This window comes from Gobio gobio (genome assembly GCF_949357685.1).
Source record: "Gobio gobio genome assembly, chromosome: 7".
NCBI classification, from domain to species: Eukaryota; Metazoa; Chordata; class Actinopteri; order Cypriniformes; family Gobionidae; genus Gobio; species Gobio gobio.
Window position 1 is genome coordinate 27,850,380 of NC_137103.1, and position 20,944 is coordinate 27,871,323.

General features: G+C 41.4%; 1 protein-coding gene across 1 annotated transcript in view; it reads right to left on the minus strand.

Annotated features, from left to right (window-relative positions):
• wnt6b (wingless-type MMTV integration site family, member 6b) overlaps positions 1-20,944 on the minus strand; it is a 31,491-nt gene continuing 10,547 nt past the window's right edge. The window contains exons 3-4 of the mRNA XM_079822285.1: positions 11,475-11,779; positions 1-2,081 (exon numbers count right to left, since the gene is read on the minus strand). Coding sequence (XP_079678411.1) covers positions 1,620-2,081; positions 11,475-11,779 — 767 coding nt within the window. The 3' untranslated portion in view covers positions 1-1,619. The remainder of the gene's footprint in view (positions 2,082-11,474; positions 11,780-20,944) is intronic.

A 20,944-nucleotide genomic window follows, 5' to 3' on the forward strand; every position in this document is an offset into this window, starting at 1 on the left:
GGAAAAATGTCTATTTTATTCAGCGATGAGCAGCTAAGTAGGATTCTCACCTCAAGTCTTCTGTTTTTCAAATCTGAATTAGCTTTTTTTTTTATTCTTTATGATTAAATATGCAAAATATACAATTCTGGTATGAATCATTGCAAGATCACTTAAACAGTTGTTTTGAAGAGCAGTCGATAATCTTGCACATCTTTCCACCTCATTTCTCAGATATGTGTTGCATAATAGCGAGGAACTACAAATTTAGAAGAGTCTACAGATAAATAGAGACAAATTTAATGTTACATTTTGTGACAATCTCGTCACTTTTCAGTCTCAAGTCTATTATACTTACGCTCCTGATAAAAATGCATGTGAAAATGGTATTTCGCTGGTCTGTGGCTCGCAAGCGCAAACTCCAGATGATACCTTGCGAAGGTATTTTCCAAAAATGCAATACATTCCAATCAAAGGACTGGGTGCTTGAGATTAACACTTGATGAAAGTCTCATGGCTGACCCCTTAAGTCGGTTGTGAAGCTCTGCATTCTTTATGTCCATTTCTTAACAGTTCTTTTTTCTGATTTCATTAACTGTACTGACTGCAGAAATATTCTATTTCAAACATAATGCATTTGGGTGACACTTAATTTATTTAACATGGTGCTGAAATGCTGTTTTGATGACCTACAGATATGAGGTCAATGGAAACCATATCACCGTTAACCCTCCAGTGAGAGATCCATTGGAAATAAAACAATAAATTCATAAAACAATGACAATTTATCATGCATTCCTGTGATCATTGTCATTAATAATCAGTTTCAATTGGTTTTGAGAACTGTTGAGCAGTGTTAGCATACTGAAAGGAATTTCAGAGCATATATGAGGTCAAGAGAAGAATCCTTATACAAGTACACTTAACAAACAACCAAAACTGAAACAAAACACTGAAAATGCATTTCACTAAAGAGCAAACCAATGAAAAATAGTGATCAGTATCAATAAAAGTGCATTAAAAGCCCCACAGATTAAATATCTCACAAACATAAAGAGTTTTTACATGTTGCTTTTCACTTTTGAGTTTAAGAGTAAAATGACCTGTTACCCTTTCTGTTAAAAGTTCTCAAAGTGCTTTTGAAAATAACAGGGCATTAGTCACAAGAAGTAGTCATGATATTAAATGCTTATAAATAACAGTCTTTGTTTCATATCCAGCGGTATATGCCAAATATCATTTTCTCGATGTTCTGTCACTTCAGAGCATGAACAGCCATTACACAGTGGCTGCGTTGCTGATGTGGATGTGCTTCCAGTCTGAACTCATCAAATATCAAATAGGGCGGATCTAACAGAAAAAGATGCACAAAAGCCTTCTCAATCTGCTGATAAGAATTTCTGAATGTCTTGACTTCACAGCTAAAGAACCCCTTGAGTCTTGAGTGGTCATTGAGACTAGCTTCCTGGGTTTTCTGAGGGGTGAATCACAAGTCAGACACTCCTCTAGGCTTTTCCAAAGCCTCAGGGTTTGAAATGTGTATGCATGAATCTGGAATGTTCTAGATTCTTTTGTTCTGACACTGGCACCACTTCCGTTCGGAATCGCTCTCCTCCATCCCAACATCAAGGGTTTTTCAGTTAGTGACACAAACTCAGTTCCTTCCTGACCGAGCACTTTTTACACTGGACCACGCAGCACCAGTGGAAACGGCAGAGACAGTTTTCCTCTAGGACCACCGTTTCTTCCCGGTGACCCCGCTCGCAACACAGAAGGTCACACCCACTCACGTCCAGCGCCGTGCTGTTGCACATTCGCCCGCGAGTGCCCAAGGACCCCGTCTTCCGATTGGGCAGGCAGAAGTCCGGTGACTCAGCCGAGTAGATGAGATCTTGCTTGTCCGGAGGTTTGATGTTCTGCCCCACTGGGATGAGAGTCTTACCGTCATTCCCACCCATCACTTTGGATGCCCCGTTGAAGCGCTCGAGCAGGCGGTCGCCCACCTCGCGGAAGTGTGGCATTTTCTTCCAGCAGGTCCTCAGAGTGCAAGAGCCAGACAGCCCGTGACATTTACATTCAGTTCTCATATAATTCTTCACCGCCTGCAGTTCAAGACACAAAGATAGTTCAGTGAGATAAAAGGAGAAGCTATTTCGAAGGAATTTACCCTTGTCTCTCCCCTCCCTCTGTAGCCTCCAGCCACCCGAAAGCCAATCCGAGGGCTTGAAAACAGAGATTTGTACAGTTCTATGCCGGTTGAAACTAACATCTGATAAATGCAGCATTAACGCTTTTCTTGCTTTAATTCCAAACAAGCTGTTGCGGGGCATTTGGGAAAAAAATTCACTTTGATGTACTTTAGAAGAAAATCACTATCTGCCCAACATGTCTATATGCCCCCACCTTGCTACTTAATGTCTATTTACCTGTGACTGACCCCGTACTAACAGGACCTGAGGCTGTGAGGCAGTGACCCCTGGAAGATGAAGCACTACTGATACTAGTGAATAACTAATGTGAGGATTTGGCCATTGGCCGACTGATGATTGCTTAAAGGAAATCATAAATCTGACTTTAAACTACTGAATAATAATGAACTATAAAATATTTGCGTACATCTCAAGAGATTTTCAAAATGATCTGACATAAATCAGATATTTCCATTGCACAGTATTACTAACATAGCTATAATGCTGACATCATAGATGCCGCTAGAGGCATCAAATGCAATTGCACAAATAATGATTGCATTCCTAAAAGGTGTAACAGACACACTCACACTTGTTTCTGGACACTATACTGTATGAAAAAATATGAAAGAAAAAATGTAAATACACTACAGTTCCAAAATTTGGGGTAAGACCTTTTAATGTTTTTGACAGAAGTCTCTTATGGACACCAATGCTGCATTTATTTGGTCATTAATACAGTAAAACAGTAATATTGTGAAACAATTTAAAATAACTGTTATAAAGTTTATATTTTAAAATGTAATTTATTCCTGTGATGACATTCTTTGAAAACTATTTTGCTGCTTAATATATATGTGACCCTCGACCACAAAAACAGTCATAAGTTGCACGGGTATATTTGTGGCAATAGCCAACAATACACTGTATGGGTCAAAATGATAATTTTTTCTTTTATGCCAAAAATCATTAGGATATTAAGAAAAGATCATGTTCCATTAAAGATATTGTGTAAATTTCCTACCGTAAATATATTTAAAAAAAATGTATATTAGTAATTATTATTAGTTGCTAATTGACTTCATTTGGACAACTTTAAGGCCGATTTTCTCAATATTTAGATTTATTTGCAACTGTCACTGTGTGTTTGGATTTTGTTTCATGTTCATGTTCATGTTGTCTGTTTGAGTTTTCCTATCAGTCATGTTTCTTGGTCGCAGTCAGTACCTTGATCAGGCCACGAAGGCCGTGCCTCTGTGTCCATGGTCCCCTAAACTGCCTGTACCGCCATGGTCCCCTGAACTGCCTGTACCGCCATGGTCCCCTGAACTGCCTGTACCGCCATGGTCCCCTGAACTGCCTGTACCGCCGTGGTCCCCTGAACTGCCTGTACCGCCATGGTCACCTGAACTGCCTGTACCGCCGTGGTCCCCTGAACTGCCTGTACCAACCATGGTCCCCTGAACTGCCTGTACCGCCATGGTCCCCTGAACCGCCTGTACCGCCATGGCTTCCTACGCTCCACGGTCCAGGTCCGCCCACGCTCCACGGTCCAGGTCCGTCCATGCTCCCAGGCCCGTCTCTGCCATGCCAGGATCCATGTCATGTTCCCCTGCACGGGCCTGGCCCACCATCCCTCCCCCAAGACCTCCCTCCTAGACTTAAACTGTGGATGGTTTGGGTTTTGTTGGGCGTCGGGAACCGCCCATAGAGGGTCAATCTGTCATGGTGTGATTGGGTTTTGTTTCATGTTCATATTTTCTGTTTAAGTTTTCCTATTAGTCCTGTTTCCTGGTCTTGTCATGTGTTCCTGTTTGTCATGTGATCATTGTCATGTGATTCCCTTGTCCTCATGTGTTATGTTGTCAGTGGTTGATTTAGTCATGTGTTCTTTGTTCAGTTCTGTCATTGGATCATTGTCTTGATTGTTCACAAGTGTGTCTTTAGTCATTAGTCTTTGTGTATTTATACCCTCATGTTGCCATTGTCCTTGTCGAGTATTGTTACCTGTAACCACTGTTGATGAGTTTTCTGTCAAGTCTGGTTTCAAGTCAAGTCTGGTTTCAAGTCTGTTCAAATCAAGTCATCATGGATATTTGTATCGGTTCACTTTGTTAATATGCACTTGGGTTCACATTCAACTTGCCTTCAGTGGATCTTTCGTTACAGAATACTCGACCAACAGAACATGAAACCAGCAGTTTCCTGTTTGCTGCGCCTCCGTCAAAGCAACCGTTCCATTGAGGATTATGTTGTTGAATTTTGTGGACTTTGTGATTTAGTTGGTTTTAATGATATGGCGCTCAAAGACATTTTCAGGCATGGACTCAATGAGCCCCTTTGCTCACAGCTGCCTGGGGGAAAATTTTATTTGACTCTGGCCCAGTACATTGATCATGCCCTTCTGCTGAGTGGCTCTTCATTTACTGTGGGAACGGCGGATGAGGAGCCCCGCCAATCCACAGTACCCGCCACACCAGAGTGTCTCCATGCCCCCACTGCCACGCCTGATTTTGTTCACGTCATGCCTGCCACACCTGATTTCGATCACATCTTGCCTGCCACGCTGGATTTTGTTCACGTCATGCCTGCTATGCCTGATTTTGTTTACGTCATGCCTGCCCTGCCACAGCCTGTCCACTTCCAGAGCCCAGCTATGCCACCAGTCCATGTCCAGAGTCAAGCGACGCCACCTGTCCACGTCCAGAGTCAAGCGACGCCACCTGTCCACGTCCAGAGTCAAGCGACGCCCCCTGTCCACGTCCAGAGTCAAGCGACGCCACCTGTCCACGTCCAGAGTCAAGCGATGCCACCTGTCCACGTCCAGAGTCAAGCGATGCCACCTGTCCACGTCCAGAGTCAAGCGACGTCACCTGTCCACGTCCAGAGTCAAGCGACGCCACCTGTCCACGTCCAGAGTCAAGCGACGTCACCTGTCCACGTCCAGAGCCAAGCGAAGCCACCTGTCCACGTCCAGAGTCAAGCGGCGTCCCCAGCCACTGACCTGCGTCCAGAGATGGCTCCAGCCACTGACCTGCATCCAGAGATGGCTCCAGCCACTGACCTGCATCCAGAGATGGCTCCAGCCCCTGACCAGCGTCCAGAGACTGCCCCAGCCCCTGACCACCGTCCAGAGACTGCCCCAGCCCCTGACCAGCGTCCAGAGACTGCCCCAGCCCCTGACCAGCGTCCAGAGACTGCCCCAGCCCCTGACCAGCGTCCAGAGACTGCCCCAGCCCCTGACCAGCGTCCAGAGACTGCCCCAGCCCCTGACCAGCGTCCATAGACTGCTCCAGCTCCTGACCAGCGTCCAGAGACTTCTCCAGGCCATGACCCCATTTCTCCGCCCAAGAAAATGGGGGGGGGGGGGGGGGGGGGGGGGCAGTTGGTACCTTGAACAGGCCACGAAGGCCGCGCCTCTGTGGCCTTCTGAACTGCCTCTACCGCCATGCTCCCATGAACTGCTTGTTCTGCCATGGTCCCCTGAACTGCCTGTACCGCCATGGTCCCCTGAACCGCCTGTACCGCCATGGCTTCCTATGCTCCAAGGTCCGCCCAAGCTCCACGGTCCAGGTCCGCCCAAGCTCCACGGTCCAGGTCCGCCCATGCTCCCAGGCCCGTCTCTGCCATGCCAGGATCCATGTCATGTTCCCCTGCACGGGCCTGGCCCACCATCCCTCCCCCAAGACCTCCCTCCTAGACTTCAACTGTGGATGGTTTGGGTTTTGTTGGGCGTCGGGAACCGCCCATAGAGGGTCAATCTGTCATGGTGTGATTGGGTTTTGTTTCATGTTCATATTTTCTGTTTAAGTTTTCCTATTAGTCCTGTTTCCTGGTCTTGTCATGTGTTCCTGTTTGTCATGTGATCATTGTCATGTGATTCCCTTGTCCTCATGTGTTATGTTGTCATTGGTTGATTTAGTCATGTGTTCTTTGTTCAGTTCTGTCATTGGATCATTGTCTTGATTGTTCACAAGTGTGTCTTTAGTCATTAGTCTTTGTGTATTTATACCCTCATGTTGCCATTGTCCTTGTCGAGTATTGTTACCTGTAACCACTGTTGATGAGTTTTCTGTCAAGTCTGGTTTCAAGTCAAGTCTGGTTTCAAGTCTGTTCAAATCAAGTCATCATGGATATTTGTATCGGTTCACTTTGTTAATATGCACTTGGGTTCACATTCAACTTGCCTTCAGTGGATTCGTTACAGCACCCTCAGATTCCAGATTTTTTAAATAGTTGTATCTATGCCAAATATTGTCCTATCCTAACAAACCATACACCAATGGAAAGCTTATTTATCAAAATATATACACTTATGAGGTTTTGTGGTCCAGAGTCACATATTCTTTTTTTTTTTTTTTTTTTTTTTTTTTTTGGAAACCATGATTCTTTGATGCCCAGGATTCTTTGATGAATAGAAAGTACATACAACTGCATTTCTTTGAAATAGAAATCTTTTGTAACATTTAATTTCTATTTTGATCAATTTAATGCATCCTTGTTAAATAAAAGCATGAATTGACATTAAAAAATGAAACATTTAATTAATATTGATTTAAATGTGTTAATGCATTTATTTGATTTGACGTTTAAACTTTTTTCATTCAGTTCTGTGTGATAACTTAAACTGACAGCAATATTAAGAGCTGATAGGAAATGATTGGAGCTGCAGCAAAAGCATCCATGTTCACGCAACTCACTCACACATACTCAGTCAATTCCTGTGTGGAGCAGGTGTTTCTCAATAAATGGAGAAAGACTTTCGGTAATATTTTATAATAACTCATGCTATGAATTCGTTAAGCATTAGTAAATAGTTAATTCATCATTTATAAAGCATTGTGCCTACATTAAAAGACATTAGTAAGAAGTTTATAAATACAGCTGTAAATGCTTTATTCTTGATTTATGAGCATATCATTAATGCATTTAATAATTGTATTTTCATACTTTATTAATAATCAATTTATAATTTCTAAATTAATTATTTCATTATTTACAAACCAGTTGTCAGTGGTTCATGAGATCATTTAGAAAATGTATGTAAATGATTAATAAACTATTTAAATGTACATTTATACATCTTATTATTTAGACATATGGAAATAGTTGCTCCGTGTGTTAATAAATGCATTATTAACATGTATTGCTACTGTAATTCATGATTAATTCAGGTAGTTATAAAACATTTAGTAGTTGTCAGTTAACCTTTTTTTGTGAGCTCATCTAAAGTGAGGACTATGCCTCGTAAAGCTTTTACAAAGATGCAAAAAATGAAACGGTACAACTATACACTTGATATAACATGAAAACTAAACCTCAGCAATATCATATAAAATAAAAAAGGAACAAAATAAAGGTGAAGAGGTTTATTTTTAATGTTATATCAAGTGTACAGTTTCATTTTTGCATCTCTGTGTATCACTCTGTGTTGTGTTTGTTTCCTTTTTCTGTTTAGAATATAACTGAGCCTTTAAATATACTTTGTAAAAGCTTTACGAGGCATAAATAGTCCTCACTTTAGATGAGCTCACAAAAATAGTTAACTGACAACTACTAAATGTTTTATAACTACCTGAATTAATCATTAATCATGAATTACCATAGAATACAAGTTAATAAAGCATTTATTAACACACTGTGTAACTATTACTATATATTGAAATAATAAGATGTAAAAATGTACATTTAAATAGTTTATTAATCCTTTACTTACACCTTTTATATGATCTTATGAACCACTGACAAGTCCTAAATAACTAGTTTGAAATACTTAATTTAGAAATGATGAATTGATAAATAATAAAGTATGAAAAAACAATTATTAAACACATTATAGATATTCTTATAAATCAAGAACAAAGCATTTCCAGCTGTATTATAAACTGCTTACTAATGTCTATTAATGCTTTATACATGACAAATTTACTATTTACTAATGCTTAACTAATGATTCATAGCGTGCAGTTATTATAAAGTGTTAAGAGACATTCTTTATGGAATATGTATTGGTATAACATCTTTATACATACAAAGTTATGTCCATTAGGTATGTACGGCGGCCCAGTAGTGCACAACACAACGAAATTTAAAAAGCAAACATAAGTTTACAAACACAACGAAATCAAGCCACAACACAACAAAATTAAGCCACAACACAACGAAAAAGCCACAACACAACACAACGATCAAGCCACAACACAACGGAAAAAAGCCACAACACAACGATCAAGCCACAACACAACAATCAAGCCACAACACAACGAAATTAAGCCACAACACAACGAAAAAGCCACAACACAATGGAAAAGTCACAACACAACTGAAATGCTCCTGACCACTAGGGGGCTCTCGGAGCGCGGTAAAGTTAGTCCACTGTTCTAGATTTGGCAATCTTACAAAGATATCAATACCAATTTTAACAGTATGTAACCATTGTATATCGACATGAAATATTAATTTAAAACCACCTACATGCATTATAGCTGCATATTTATACTCGAAAATGCTTTGACCTGCTACCACGGTGTCTGATGCCTAAGGGAACGTCTGCCAATTCCACTATGTGGTTGAAACATATAATTTGTATTAATGAAAACATTTTTAAACAAATTTTCAAACAGACATGTTCAAATTCCAAAGCTTGATTGTACTGGTAATAATAATAATACAATAATACAAATTAATACAATGTAATACAAATTATACGTTTCAACCACATGGTGGAATTGGCAGACGTTCCCTTAGGCATGCGCCGTGGTAGCGGGTCAAAGCATTCTCGAGTATATAATGCATGTAGGTGATTTTGAATTAATATTTCATGTCGATATACAATGGTTACATACTGTACACTTAAACTGATCATAGTATTGATTTCTTTGTAAGGCCCCAATCAGACAGAACGCGTTTTTCTGGTTTGAAAACGCGAGGCGCACCGCACTGCCTTTTTTGGTTGACGTTTTTTAATTTAGAAAGTAGCAGTGCGTTGCGTTTTTTTTTATGTTTCTAGGCAACCCCCGAATCAGCTGTGCTGTCAGTCTAATCAAGATAACCTTCACCACAATGGAAGGCCCGCCTCACCATTCATTCGATTGGACAATGGAGAAAAAATGCAATGACGGCGTGCGCTTTTCTGCTCAGAGTTGATTTTTTTTCAACTTCATGCGCTCAGATCGCTCCTTCGAAAATGCAAGGCGCAGCAGGCGGTTAAAGCGCGAGGTGCCGGGGGCACATAAGCAGTGCACATACGCTCACTGCCAAAAGAAAGCTATTCAAAAAAGGCGCCTCTCACTGCAAAAACGCGTTCTGTCTGATCGGGGCCTAAGACTGCTGAATCTATAGAACAGTGGCAAGGAAAACTAACTTTACCGTGCTCCCAGTGCCCCCTAGTGGTCGGGAGCATTTCCGTTGTGTCGTGGCTTTTTCTTTGTGTTGTAGCTTGATTTCTTTGTGTTGTGAATTTATGTTTGCTTTTTAAATTTCGTTGTGTTGTGCACTACTGGGCCACCGTAAGTATGAAAGTTTATAATGAATTACTGCACATATGCATTTTGATACGAATGTTGTGAATGTAAACAAGATGAGAAAAGTACACAGCTGAATATCTACCTCAGCTTAGTGTCGTATTGCACATATTACTTATTAAATAATTAATATTAAATTAATATTATTGACTTATCTACTTTGAAAGGAACTGAATGTGTTAACTCATAATATATTTAATTTAATTTAATGTAATGTACATATTAATGCTGTAATTTTGTAAAGCCCTAGTTTTTATCTATAAAACTGAAGGAACGGAAAGAGTGGTGGTTTGGGGAAACTAGTCTCAACTGTCTTCTTCAGCTTCTGCCAAGTATATTTCCATAACATTTCCGAGCTCTTCCATGCTTGGTCTTTTGAAGTGCACCATCTGCTCATTTGAGCTTGACTATCTCTGAAGGGTTGTACAGGCAAAACAGCACACGACTGTGCTTGTATCATCTATGCATCGATGCAAAAAATCTATCTACAGTGATATCGTACCAAGAACATGAAGAAAAAAAAAAAAACATCTATGCCAAACCTGCATGAGGGTGACAGGTACTAACTGAGGCTGCTGTTAGCAAAACATGTAAATAAATACTGTAAAAGCTACCTGGCTAGTCCCTAATTTTGTTTATTGTAGATATGTATTAACAAGTGTTATGAACTAAGAACTCTATATTTAAAAAATGGTAACACTTTATTTTGATGGTCTCTTTTGAAAATTCTGTTGACTATAAGTAACTTTGCAACTACATATCAACTAACTCTCATTAGAGTATCAGTAGACTTAAAGGGATAGTTCACACAAAAATTAAAATTCTGTCATCATTTGGTTCAAGTTGTTCCAAACCTGTATACATTTCTTTGTCTGCTTAATAGAAAAGAAGATATTTGGAAGAATTGTTGTAACAAAGCAGATCTTGGCAGCCATTGACTACCATATTGGGGGAAAAAAATACTATGGTAGTCAATGGCTGCCAAGATCTGCTTGGTTACAAACATTCTTGAGGGTGAGTAAATGATGACAGAATTAAATTTTTTGGGTGAACTATCCCTTTAATATCTGCTTACTTTTTATTGTGATTCTCCCCAAACAGACATTCTACTGACTATAAGTAACTCTGCAACTACATATCAACTTATTCTAACCCTAGCCCTACCAGTCTACTAACACTCTACCAACACTCGAATGAGAGTAATTAGATATGTAGGTGCAATGTTACTTATAGTCAACAGAATGTGTTAAAGGGACACTATTATATATATATTATATATAAATTATATATATATCGCTAGTACAGAATAATTTATGCAGTCTGACAAAGTTTCCGGCAATATTGTACAACACTGCCACAACAATGCTACTGCATTTACATTGTGATACAGACAACAGTGTAATCCGAGACCTAAGAGGTCATCTGGTCGTTCATTTAATAATATAGTTAAAGGTGCACATTATGTTTTGTAAGTATTATTTTATATAAAAAAAATTCTGTTGTGTTTGATCAATTTAATGCATCCTTGCTGAATAAAAAATAAAAATCACCCCCCCACTGACCCCAGACTTTTCAATGGTAGTGTATAGTGTAACAACATTATTATAATTTTTTTGTACATATTTTTGTTTAATATATAGATAGGGCCAATTATTGAATTGCATTTATATCGCCGCTAAAAGGTTATTAATTAGTCTGTGTAAAAACACTGCAAGAATTGTTAAATTTTTTTTTTTTATTCTACAGCAGCTATTTGTGACAAGATAAACATGAAATAACATACCAGTCGCCCGGCCTCATTATTATGAAGGTCTATTAGTGTGCGGATGTCACTCTTGCCCTTCCTCCGTCTGGCGTCCATGAATTGCTTGGACTTCTCGTAGCCGAACTCCACATCGTCTCCACAGCCCCCCCACTCCCACTTGACCCCCTCGGTTGGGCCAATACTAGCTAAACGAGGGGGTGGCCCTCTGCTCCGTGTGGCCTCGCAGCCGCATTGCAGCAGCTCCCCCATGCTGCAGGCCTGGGTCACTGCATGCGTCACTCCCGCTGCTGTGATGGCATACACGAACGCTGTCTCTCGGATATCTGTGAAGACAGACACACACACACACACACACACACACACACACACACACACACACACACACACACACACACACACACACACACACACACACACACACACACACACACACACACACACACACACACACACACACACACACACACACACACACACACACACATCAAAGTTAGCTTCTGATTGTTGGCCAGGCTGGGTTACATCGGACTCTGATAAATATGCCACTTTAGATATCCTAAAGCTGTATGGGCTATTTCTGTGACAAGGTAGTCTCATCCACAACGACAGCACTACTGTGGAAAAACAAGCCATATGAGGACAGAATAAGCTGCATTGTGGATCAGTCCTTATGCTGTTCAGTTAAAGAACATGATCCATGATGTTCCAATATGTAAGAACTTTTTTAAACAAACAACCAAAAATTAAACATGAAAATCAGCTCCTTCACCACTAATGGAGCGAGCTGGAAAATCTAACTTTTCCCGAACCCTGTGGGGAGGAGGGCCACAACCTCATGGCCACCAACAAAACTCAGCAAAGATTGTTCTTGCTCCGGCTTTAACTTCTATATATTTGGCAGCGGTGCCATAACGGAATGAAAGGCTTCGCTCGCATCTTTTCTCTGCCGCCATTACTGAACTACAACTCAAACTAGTGCACAACATCAACGTCATTGTTCTCAGCCACTCCCTCTGTTCGCTGATTGGACCGGTAAAAATTTGTTCGGAGAAAACCTAAGAATATACCACAGTCCCAGACGGAGTACTGAAGGAAAATGAAAATTGAGCAGAAGTACGTAGGAGAGCGGAGCCTGGCTATATGGGCCCTACTTTCCCCCACTTTTTTTTACAGTGCATTTCAAATAAATTTCAGAGATGTTTTCAATTTTGTTAATAATAAGAAATGTTTCAGAGAATCAATTCAGCATATTAGAATGATTTCTGAAGGATCACTGAAGATGCTGAAAATTCAGCTTTGCCATCACAGAAATAAATTACACTTTAAAATATACTCAAATAGAAAACAGATATTTTAAATGAAAATTACATTTCACAATATTAGTGATTATTTATTATAAATAATCTAAATAAACAATATTTGAATTTTAAATAAATGCAGCCTTGGTAAATATAACACTGAAAAATGGTTACAGACCCCAAACTTTTGATAGGTAGTGCAGCATTCAGGACATTCGATTTGTGTTGTATATATATATATATATATATATATATATATATATATATATATATATATATATATATATATATATATATATATATATATATATATATATATATATATATATATATATATATATATATATATATATATATATATGTATATATATATAATTTTTTGTATTATTTATTTATATATATATATATATAAACACAATAAACACAAATAGAATGTACTGTAAGCTGCACTATACCTATCAAATGTTTGGGGTCTGTAACCATTTTTCAATGTTTTGTTTCCACTTCCACTTCCACGAGGAAAATTACAATATATTCTCTTTTTGTTGAAAGTTGTTTTAAAAGAAAATGACAGGGCATAAGTCAATTCACTAGAAGTATTTATTAAATGCTAAAATTGAATGATGCTGATTTAAAACAAATTCTCTGCAACAACAGAAAAGACAGTAGATAACAAGAAAGGAATGGAGAAGTTGAAAAGGACAGATGTGTTTAGCAACTTGTAGTAATGGAGTTGAAATAAATTACTTTTATCCTGTGTAAACGCTGGATGCAGTGAGTTTGCAGTCACTCTTCATGTTTGTGCCAATTCTGCATCGCATGATTCAGTGAATGGGATTCATTAGGGACAATGAAATGGAATCAGAGCTCATGAGTGCACACACACACACACACACAAAACACACACACAAATATTAATCCCAGCTGTCCATTCACACGCCCACTGTCATCTTCATACTGTGAAGCAATGTGTGTGTGTTCCTGTTTTGATACATCTATGGCCACTCTGACAGCACCCCACCTGAAAACACCTGTAGCTTTCTGGTGCAAAAAACGTACTCGGTTACTCGCGTAACCTCGGTTCCCTGAGAGGGAATGAGTATTGCATCTAGCTAGACGTAGTGGGAAAACTCCTTTTCTCAAAACTACTGAAGCCTTTATAAAATAACGCAGTGCTCCTTCACAGCCATAACAGCGTTGAGGCTTACTTGCACGCTATTGGCTGGTCAGTGGGAACTGCACAAACCAATGGCAGAGCGGCGTAACTGCGCAAACCAATATGTGCGGAGCACGCCGAGCTGAGCACAGAGCCCGCTAGAATGGGCGGGGCATTTGCCTATAAAAGATGCTCCGATTTGCCATGGATTCAGGTTACTTCGACTGAAGCGACGATTGTTGAAGTTAAGTTATTAAACCACTTGTTAAAATGCGTGTTTCTTTTATTAACGCCAGTAAACAATCCGGTGCTTTGATAAGATTTTGTTAAGTGCATTTCATCTGTGTGTGCTTTTTATGGGCATGATAATCCAGATGTGTTTTATGAAGTTCTACATGCATTTCTTCTTGTGTGTGTGTTTGTTTAATGTGCCTGTTTTGTAGCGAATGTTCACGGAAATAAAATAACACAAATCAAATATACTTTTTCAGTATTTGCACTTTATAGGCAAGTTTGCCAAAGGGGTAGACATTTTTTTTAATAGATAAAGTTAATGTAATGCATTTAAATTAATAAAACTACAAAAATAACTGCTTGCCTATTTATAATCATACTACTGTATTTGATACATTTATTCTAGAAATTCAAAAAAGCAATAAGGCAGTGACGAAAACACGTGCATGCTAGAAAAAGAACCAACGCCAATTTTTCACGCGACACGCAAGCGTGTTGGAAGCGTTTCCAGGCAAAATAGAATAGGAAAAGATGTTTATAAGTCATTTTGACACGAATACATATTAATAAATGATATTTTAATGTTTGAAAGTCTCTAGGTTTTGACAAATACAGAAATAATTGTAATTTAAAAAAAAAATTATAATAATTATCGATTTTCAAATATTGCACCTGTCAATACAGAGCGAAATATTCTGTAGCCTATTTGGCCGTCAACACTGCCGACGTTGTTGTTGATGTATCAGTAGGCTATATATTTATGTTTAACATGAAATATAGGCCTTCCCTGTACGTCACCTAGCAGCAGCAGCGCAACATCAGACAAGTTTCTGGTGTTCAAAGACATAGAAAACGCTGACACGCAACAGAAATGCCACGCTCAAGCCATGCAGCCAGTGTGTAGCCGGCCTAAGCCTACTACAGATACATTTAATGCCGTAGCGGGATTTATTTACTGGTGAGCGTGAGCGGTTCATTAGTTGAGCGTTTTCTTGGGCCGTGAGCAATTGAGTGGAGTGCGCTGGCATAGAGCAGAATATTGAGCTGAGCGTCACACCGCTCCGCTTTGCTCACATGCTCTTGCTGAGACACTAATGCAAGGGTCCCAAGCCAGAGTTTATTGACAGAGTTTGTATGGGCAAGACCTAAATATGAAAAATGGCTCACAGAGGCCGGACATAATCTTAAAGAGGGGCCCAAGTGCTTGCAACGCAGGGACATATGAGTTCTAGACCGGCTCACCTCCTTTTTATACAGAAAGGACTGGGCAGAGCAGGGACTTCCTAACTGTAAACCCTGGCAATGGTAGATGGTGATGACCAGCCGCCACTCTACAGATGTCCCCAATAGATACTCCGCTTGACCATGCCCAGGAAGAGGCCATGCCTCTTGTGGAGTGAGCTTTGACACCTATGGGGCATTGCAGGCCCATAGAAGCATAGGCTATAGCGATAGCATCCACTAACCATCCGGATAGTCTTTGCTTTGTGACTGGAAGCCCTTTGTTGCGGCTGCCAAAGCTTACAAAACGCTGCTCTGACTGTCTGTACTGGGCAGAGCGCTCAATATGTGCTCTTAGGACCCTGACTGGGCAGAGCAGGTGCAACTGCTGCTCATCCTCCGTGGAGGGTAGAGCAGAGAGCATGATCGCTTTGAACGGGGTCGAAAGCACTTTTGGCACATAGCCATGTCATGTCTCGGTTTGAGGGAGACTTTAGAGTCAGCTGGGCCAAACTCCAGACAGAAAGCAATCACGGAGAGTGCATGTATGTCACCAACTCACTTCACTGATGCAAGTGCTAGCAATAGTGCAGTTTTTAGCGAGAGTGGCTTGAATTCGTTTTTAACGGCTCGAATGGGGCCTCTTTCAGAGCTCGAAGAACCAGTGATAGGTCCAAGGAGGGCACCGTAGGGGGTCGTAGGGGGTTAAGCCTTCTGGCTCAGTTTAGGAAATGGACAATCATGTCGTTCCTGGCCACTGACTGGCCAGCCATCAGTGCATGAAAAGCTGCGATGGCTGCCACATAGACCTTGACCATCCAACAGCTCTTGCAGGAAAGAGAGTATCAGTGATACTTCACATGATGCTGGTTCCTGGCTGAGCACCAGTCAGAGAACACAGACCATTTCAGAGCGTAGAGGCGCTCTAGTAGACAGCGCTCTAGCCTCGTTACTAGTGTTCAGGACATTCGCTGGAAGGTCCTTGAACTCCCCTCGAGGTGCCACACATGTAGTGCCCACAGTTTGGGACGGGGGTGCCAAATCGTCCTGTTCGCCTGGGAAAGGAGGTCTTTCCTCAGGGGAATTGGCCATGGCGCTGCTGAGAGCTAAATCAACTCGGGGAACCAAGACTGGGTCTGCCAGAGAGGGGCCACTAGTAGGACTGTGTGTCTGCCCTCCCTGATTCTCTTCAAGACTTGGGGGAGGAACGAGACCGGGGGAAAAGCATAAAGCGGGTGGCTGGGCCATTCGTGGGCCAACGCATCCCTGCTCTTTGAGAAAAATATTGGGCAATGACAGTTGTCTTCGGAGGCAAAGAGTTCGACCTCTGCCCTCCCAAAAACATTCCAAATCATTTGAACCGTTTGGGGATGGAGGGTCCATTCCCCTGAGGACACAAGGCCTCGGGACAGCTTATCTGCCCCCTGGTTCTGTTTGCCCGGCACATTCACTGCCCTTAGTGAGCGCAAGTTGCCATTCACCCATAGGAGGAGATCTCTGACTAGTTTGTACAGCCGTAATGATCTGAGCCCGGCTTGGCGATTTATGTAGGAAACCACTGTCGTGTTGTCCGTACGGACCAAGACATGATGACCCGCGAGACTTGGCAGGAAGGTCTTGAGGGCCAGCACCGTGCTCAACCATGAGCCGAAGGCCGGTTTGCCCTCACACAGAGCACCCCAACCCGTGTTGGAGGTGTCCGTGGTGACCACCATTCATCTCAATATCGTTCCGCAAGCTCACTCCAGACTCGAAAAGGCTGGGTTTTGACCAAAAGGCCAGGGCTTTGACACAGCTGTTGCTTTCTTTGATAGAGAGGGGGCCTGAGCGCCAAGCTCGGGGAGGAAACCGTTTTTTCAGCCAGTACTGCAGGGGATGCATGTGAAGCCTGCCCAATGGAAGTAATGAGGAAGCTGAAGCCATGAGGCCTCGCATTCTCTGAAAGATTCTCTGTTGGTTCCCGTTTTGAACGAGCATGCGAGTCGCTGTATGGAATGTGAGCGCTCGTCCGACAGCCACGCCTTCATCTGGGCAGAGTCTAATATTGCGCCCAGGAAAGGGATAATTTGCCTGGGGAGCAGCAAACTCTTGGCTGTGTTTTATCTTGAGACCCAGCATTCTAGATGGCTGAGTAGCACAGATTTGTGGGATTCTAGTTTGCCTCTGACTGGGCCAGAACGAGCCCGTCGTCGAGGTAGTTCAGAATGCGCATTTCCATTTTTCTCAAAAAGGAGAGTGCCGCATCCATGCACTTTGTAAAAGTGTGAGGTGCCAGGGACAGTCCGAATGGCAGGACTGTATACTGGTAGACCCTCCTGTTGAACGCAAATCTCAGGAACGGTCTGTGACGGGGAGCTATCTGGCTGTGAAAGTAAGCATCTTTCAGATCCACTGAGAAGAACTAATCCATCGGGCGAATCTACGCGAGGATATGCTTCAACATTAACATTCTGAAGGGACGCTTGATAAGGGCCTTGTTCAGATGTCTGAGGTCTAGGATGGGCCTGAGGCCGCCATCCTTTTCGGGAACAAGGAAGTAGCAGCTGTAGAAGCCCGACTCGCTTTGGGCTGGAGGCACCGCCTCAATGGCCTTTTTCCAATAAGCTCATCACTTCGGCGCGGAGAACGTGAGACACGCTGCTCCTTACTGAAGTGGTTTGTGAGCAAATTGGAGCGAGTAGCCTTGTTCTATTGTTTTTATGACCCAACATGACACACAAGGGATGGCTTTCCAAGCCTCGGCCTGGTTGGCCAGGGGTTTCATAGTGTCGAGTGGCAGCGTGCTGCGTTTGAGCTGGGCGCTGACCCTTGTGTGGTGCGGAAGAGGAAGAATGCTCTTTTGTTGAGTATTTATGTTTTTTATTGGGTTCGCTATAACAGCAGTCGAGTGCAAGGGAGCGTGCGTTAGAGCGGGCTCGCTGCTTGTACTCGCAACAATAACAACAACATTTTTCCTCTCTGCCGGAACTGAAACAGGCCATTGGGGGGAAATTTGGAGCATTTTGGGGAGCGGTCCGGCCTCTGCGAGACTTAGCCCTCACCTCTTCCTTCTCTGCAGATCAGGACTGCTTCTAGCGTTATCTTTGGCCGGGGTCCCTGATGCTTGGGTACAAAGCTTTTTTCCTGACTGGGGCGTTGCCGCTGCTCAGGTGCTTAGCGTGGCTGAGTGTCTGCAGGCGCTGGCTTTAACTGGTGCTGAGTCTGCATTTTCTGGCGACTCGAGGAAGCAGAACTGGACCGTTTCAGCAAAAAGTTTTCCCACTGCGTCTAGCTAGACCCAATATGACTGACCGAACACCAATGAAATCTGTATAAACTGAGAGCTGTTCACTACATTACTATCCAAACATGAATCCTTTCTGTGACATAAGTCCCTACAGGATTGCGTAATTCTGTAATCCCAGAATTTAACACAAAATCAAGCTCTGATGTGAGGCTAGTCCATTTGAGTGACAGAGTGTAATATTTATTTACAAGTGATCTCTCCAAATCATTCATTCACAGCCTACACTTGTCTACAACAACCTACAGCAGTTCACTTTCAAAAGGCACAAGAAAGAAGCAGCTGTGTGAACAATCCAACGTTTTGTTTACATTTATGTTAATCGCATGGGATGAAATGAAAGTTTCCAGAGGTTTAATAATACTATTAAACAACTGTAATACTTAATATAATGTACACTATATTGCCAAAAGTATTGGGACACACTTCCAAATCATTGAATTCAGGTGTTCCATTTACTTCCATGTCCACAGGTGTGTAAAAATAGTTTGTTGTCAGGAGCTCAATGAATTCAAGCGTGGTACCGTGATAGGTTGCCACCCCATGCAAAAAGTCCATTCGTGAAATTTCTTCAGTAATTTCCATCATATTCCATGGTCAACTGTTAGTGGTATTATAACAAAGTGAAAGCAATTGGGAACAACAGCAACTCAGCCATGAAGTGGTAGAGCAGGAACGGATCAGAGCATGCTGATGCGCACAGTGCGCAGAAGTCGGCAACTTTCTGCAGAGTCAATAGATACAGACCTCCAAACTTTGTGTGGCCTTCAGATTAGCTCAAGAAGTGACTCTGGAGCCAGGCCTTCTTGTTCAACATCAGTGCCTGACCTCACAAAAGCGCTTCTAGAAAAATCCCAATCCAATTCACACTCCTAGACCTTGTGGAAAACCTTCCCAGAAGAGTTGAATCTGTTATAGCTGCAAAGGGTGGGCCAACTCCACATTAAACCCTATGGATTAAGAATGTGATGTCCTTAAAGTTCATGTACATGTAAAGGCAGGTGTCCCAAAACTTTTGGGAATATAGTGTATATTGGTTCTCATAATGATTGATTTCACAGTAGTTTTAAACAATACATTATTTTACTCAACATCCACTTTTTTACTATTCTGTGTTAATCCAATCACTGATAGTATTAGATATAACACATATATGTATACAAATGTCATAACCCCTCGTAACATTGTTTGTTTGGATTGTCGGTCTGTTGTGCATTACTAGACAGTGCAGTATCTGGTTTCAGACGCATCACTTCACTTCAGAAGGCCTTTATTAACACCCTGGAGCCGTATGGATTAATTTTATGATGGATGGATGGATGTGGACTTCAAAATCAGGAACACCATTATAAAGCTTGGAAGAGCCAGGACATTTTTTAATATAACTCTGATTGTATTCGTCTGAAAGAAGTAAGTCATATACACCTAGGATGGCTTGAGGGTGAGCAAATCATGGGGTAAGTTACATTTTTGGGTGAACTATCCCTTTAAGACATCAAGAAACCAATCTGTCTTTGAATCTGTTCATCCTAATTTTTATATCATCATTGTCATGATGGTAATGCAATGCAATTGTTACAATAAGTAGGCCTAACCAATATGAGAAGAAAAACAAATAATGTTAACTTAAAGAGAATGTAAGTTGTTTTGCTAAAACTAGCTGATTACATATTTTAGAGCAGGGCAGATCTAGCCTGCTTTTAATCATTAATAAAATTACCATTACTTAAAAACATTCCTGATATTTCCAGATTTTCCATGTTCATGGGAACCCTGATATTACATCAGCATTTTAGAAAGTCAGACATATCATGATCAAACTATATTTTGTAAACACTGTATCATCCAACATTTAAACTAGTACAAAGACAAAATTCACCCCTTTAGATCCACACTAATCTAATCCAATACATTCATAAGATGGGGGTTGTCATGACAGACAGAGGGTAAAAAGTCTCTTGATTTCACCTCCCTCTCTTATTTTTTCCTCCAAGACACAAATTCCAAACAAATTTTGTGCAGCTGTCTATGCCCAGGCCTGCCTAGAAAAGAAAGAGAGAACTTAATGCCAGAAGGGGCTTCTGTGAGAATTAGCAAATATTTTTTTAATACTCAATCTTTGAGTCAATGAAGCATGGGGCTGCAGGATGAAAAGAGATGCAGAGAAGGCAGGGCCCCTCCAGCGGCTCCACCAGTGTTGACGGGCGGGAATCATTTTGATTGATTTATTTTGCCACCATGTGCTGCCTGCATGCAGCGAGTGTTGAGAAAATGTCTAATGCTGTGCAGATCTTGC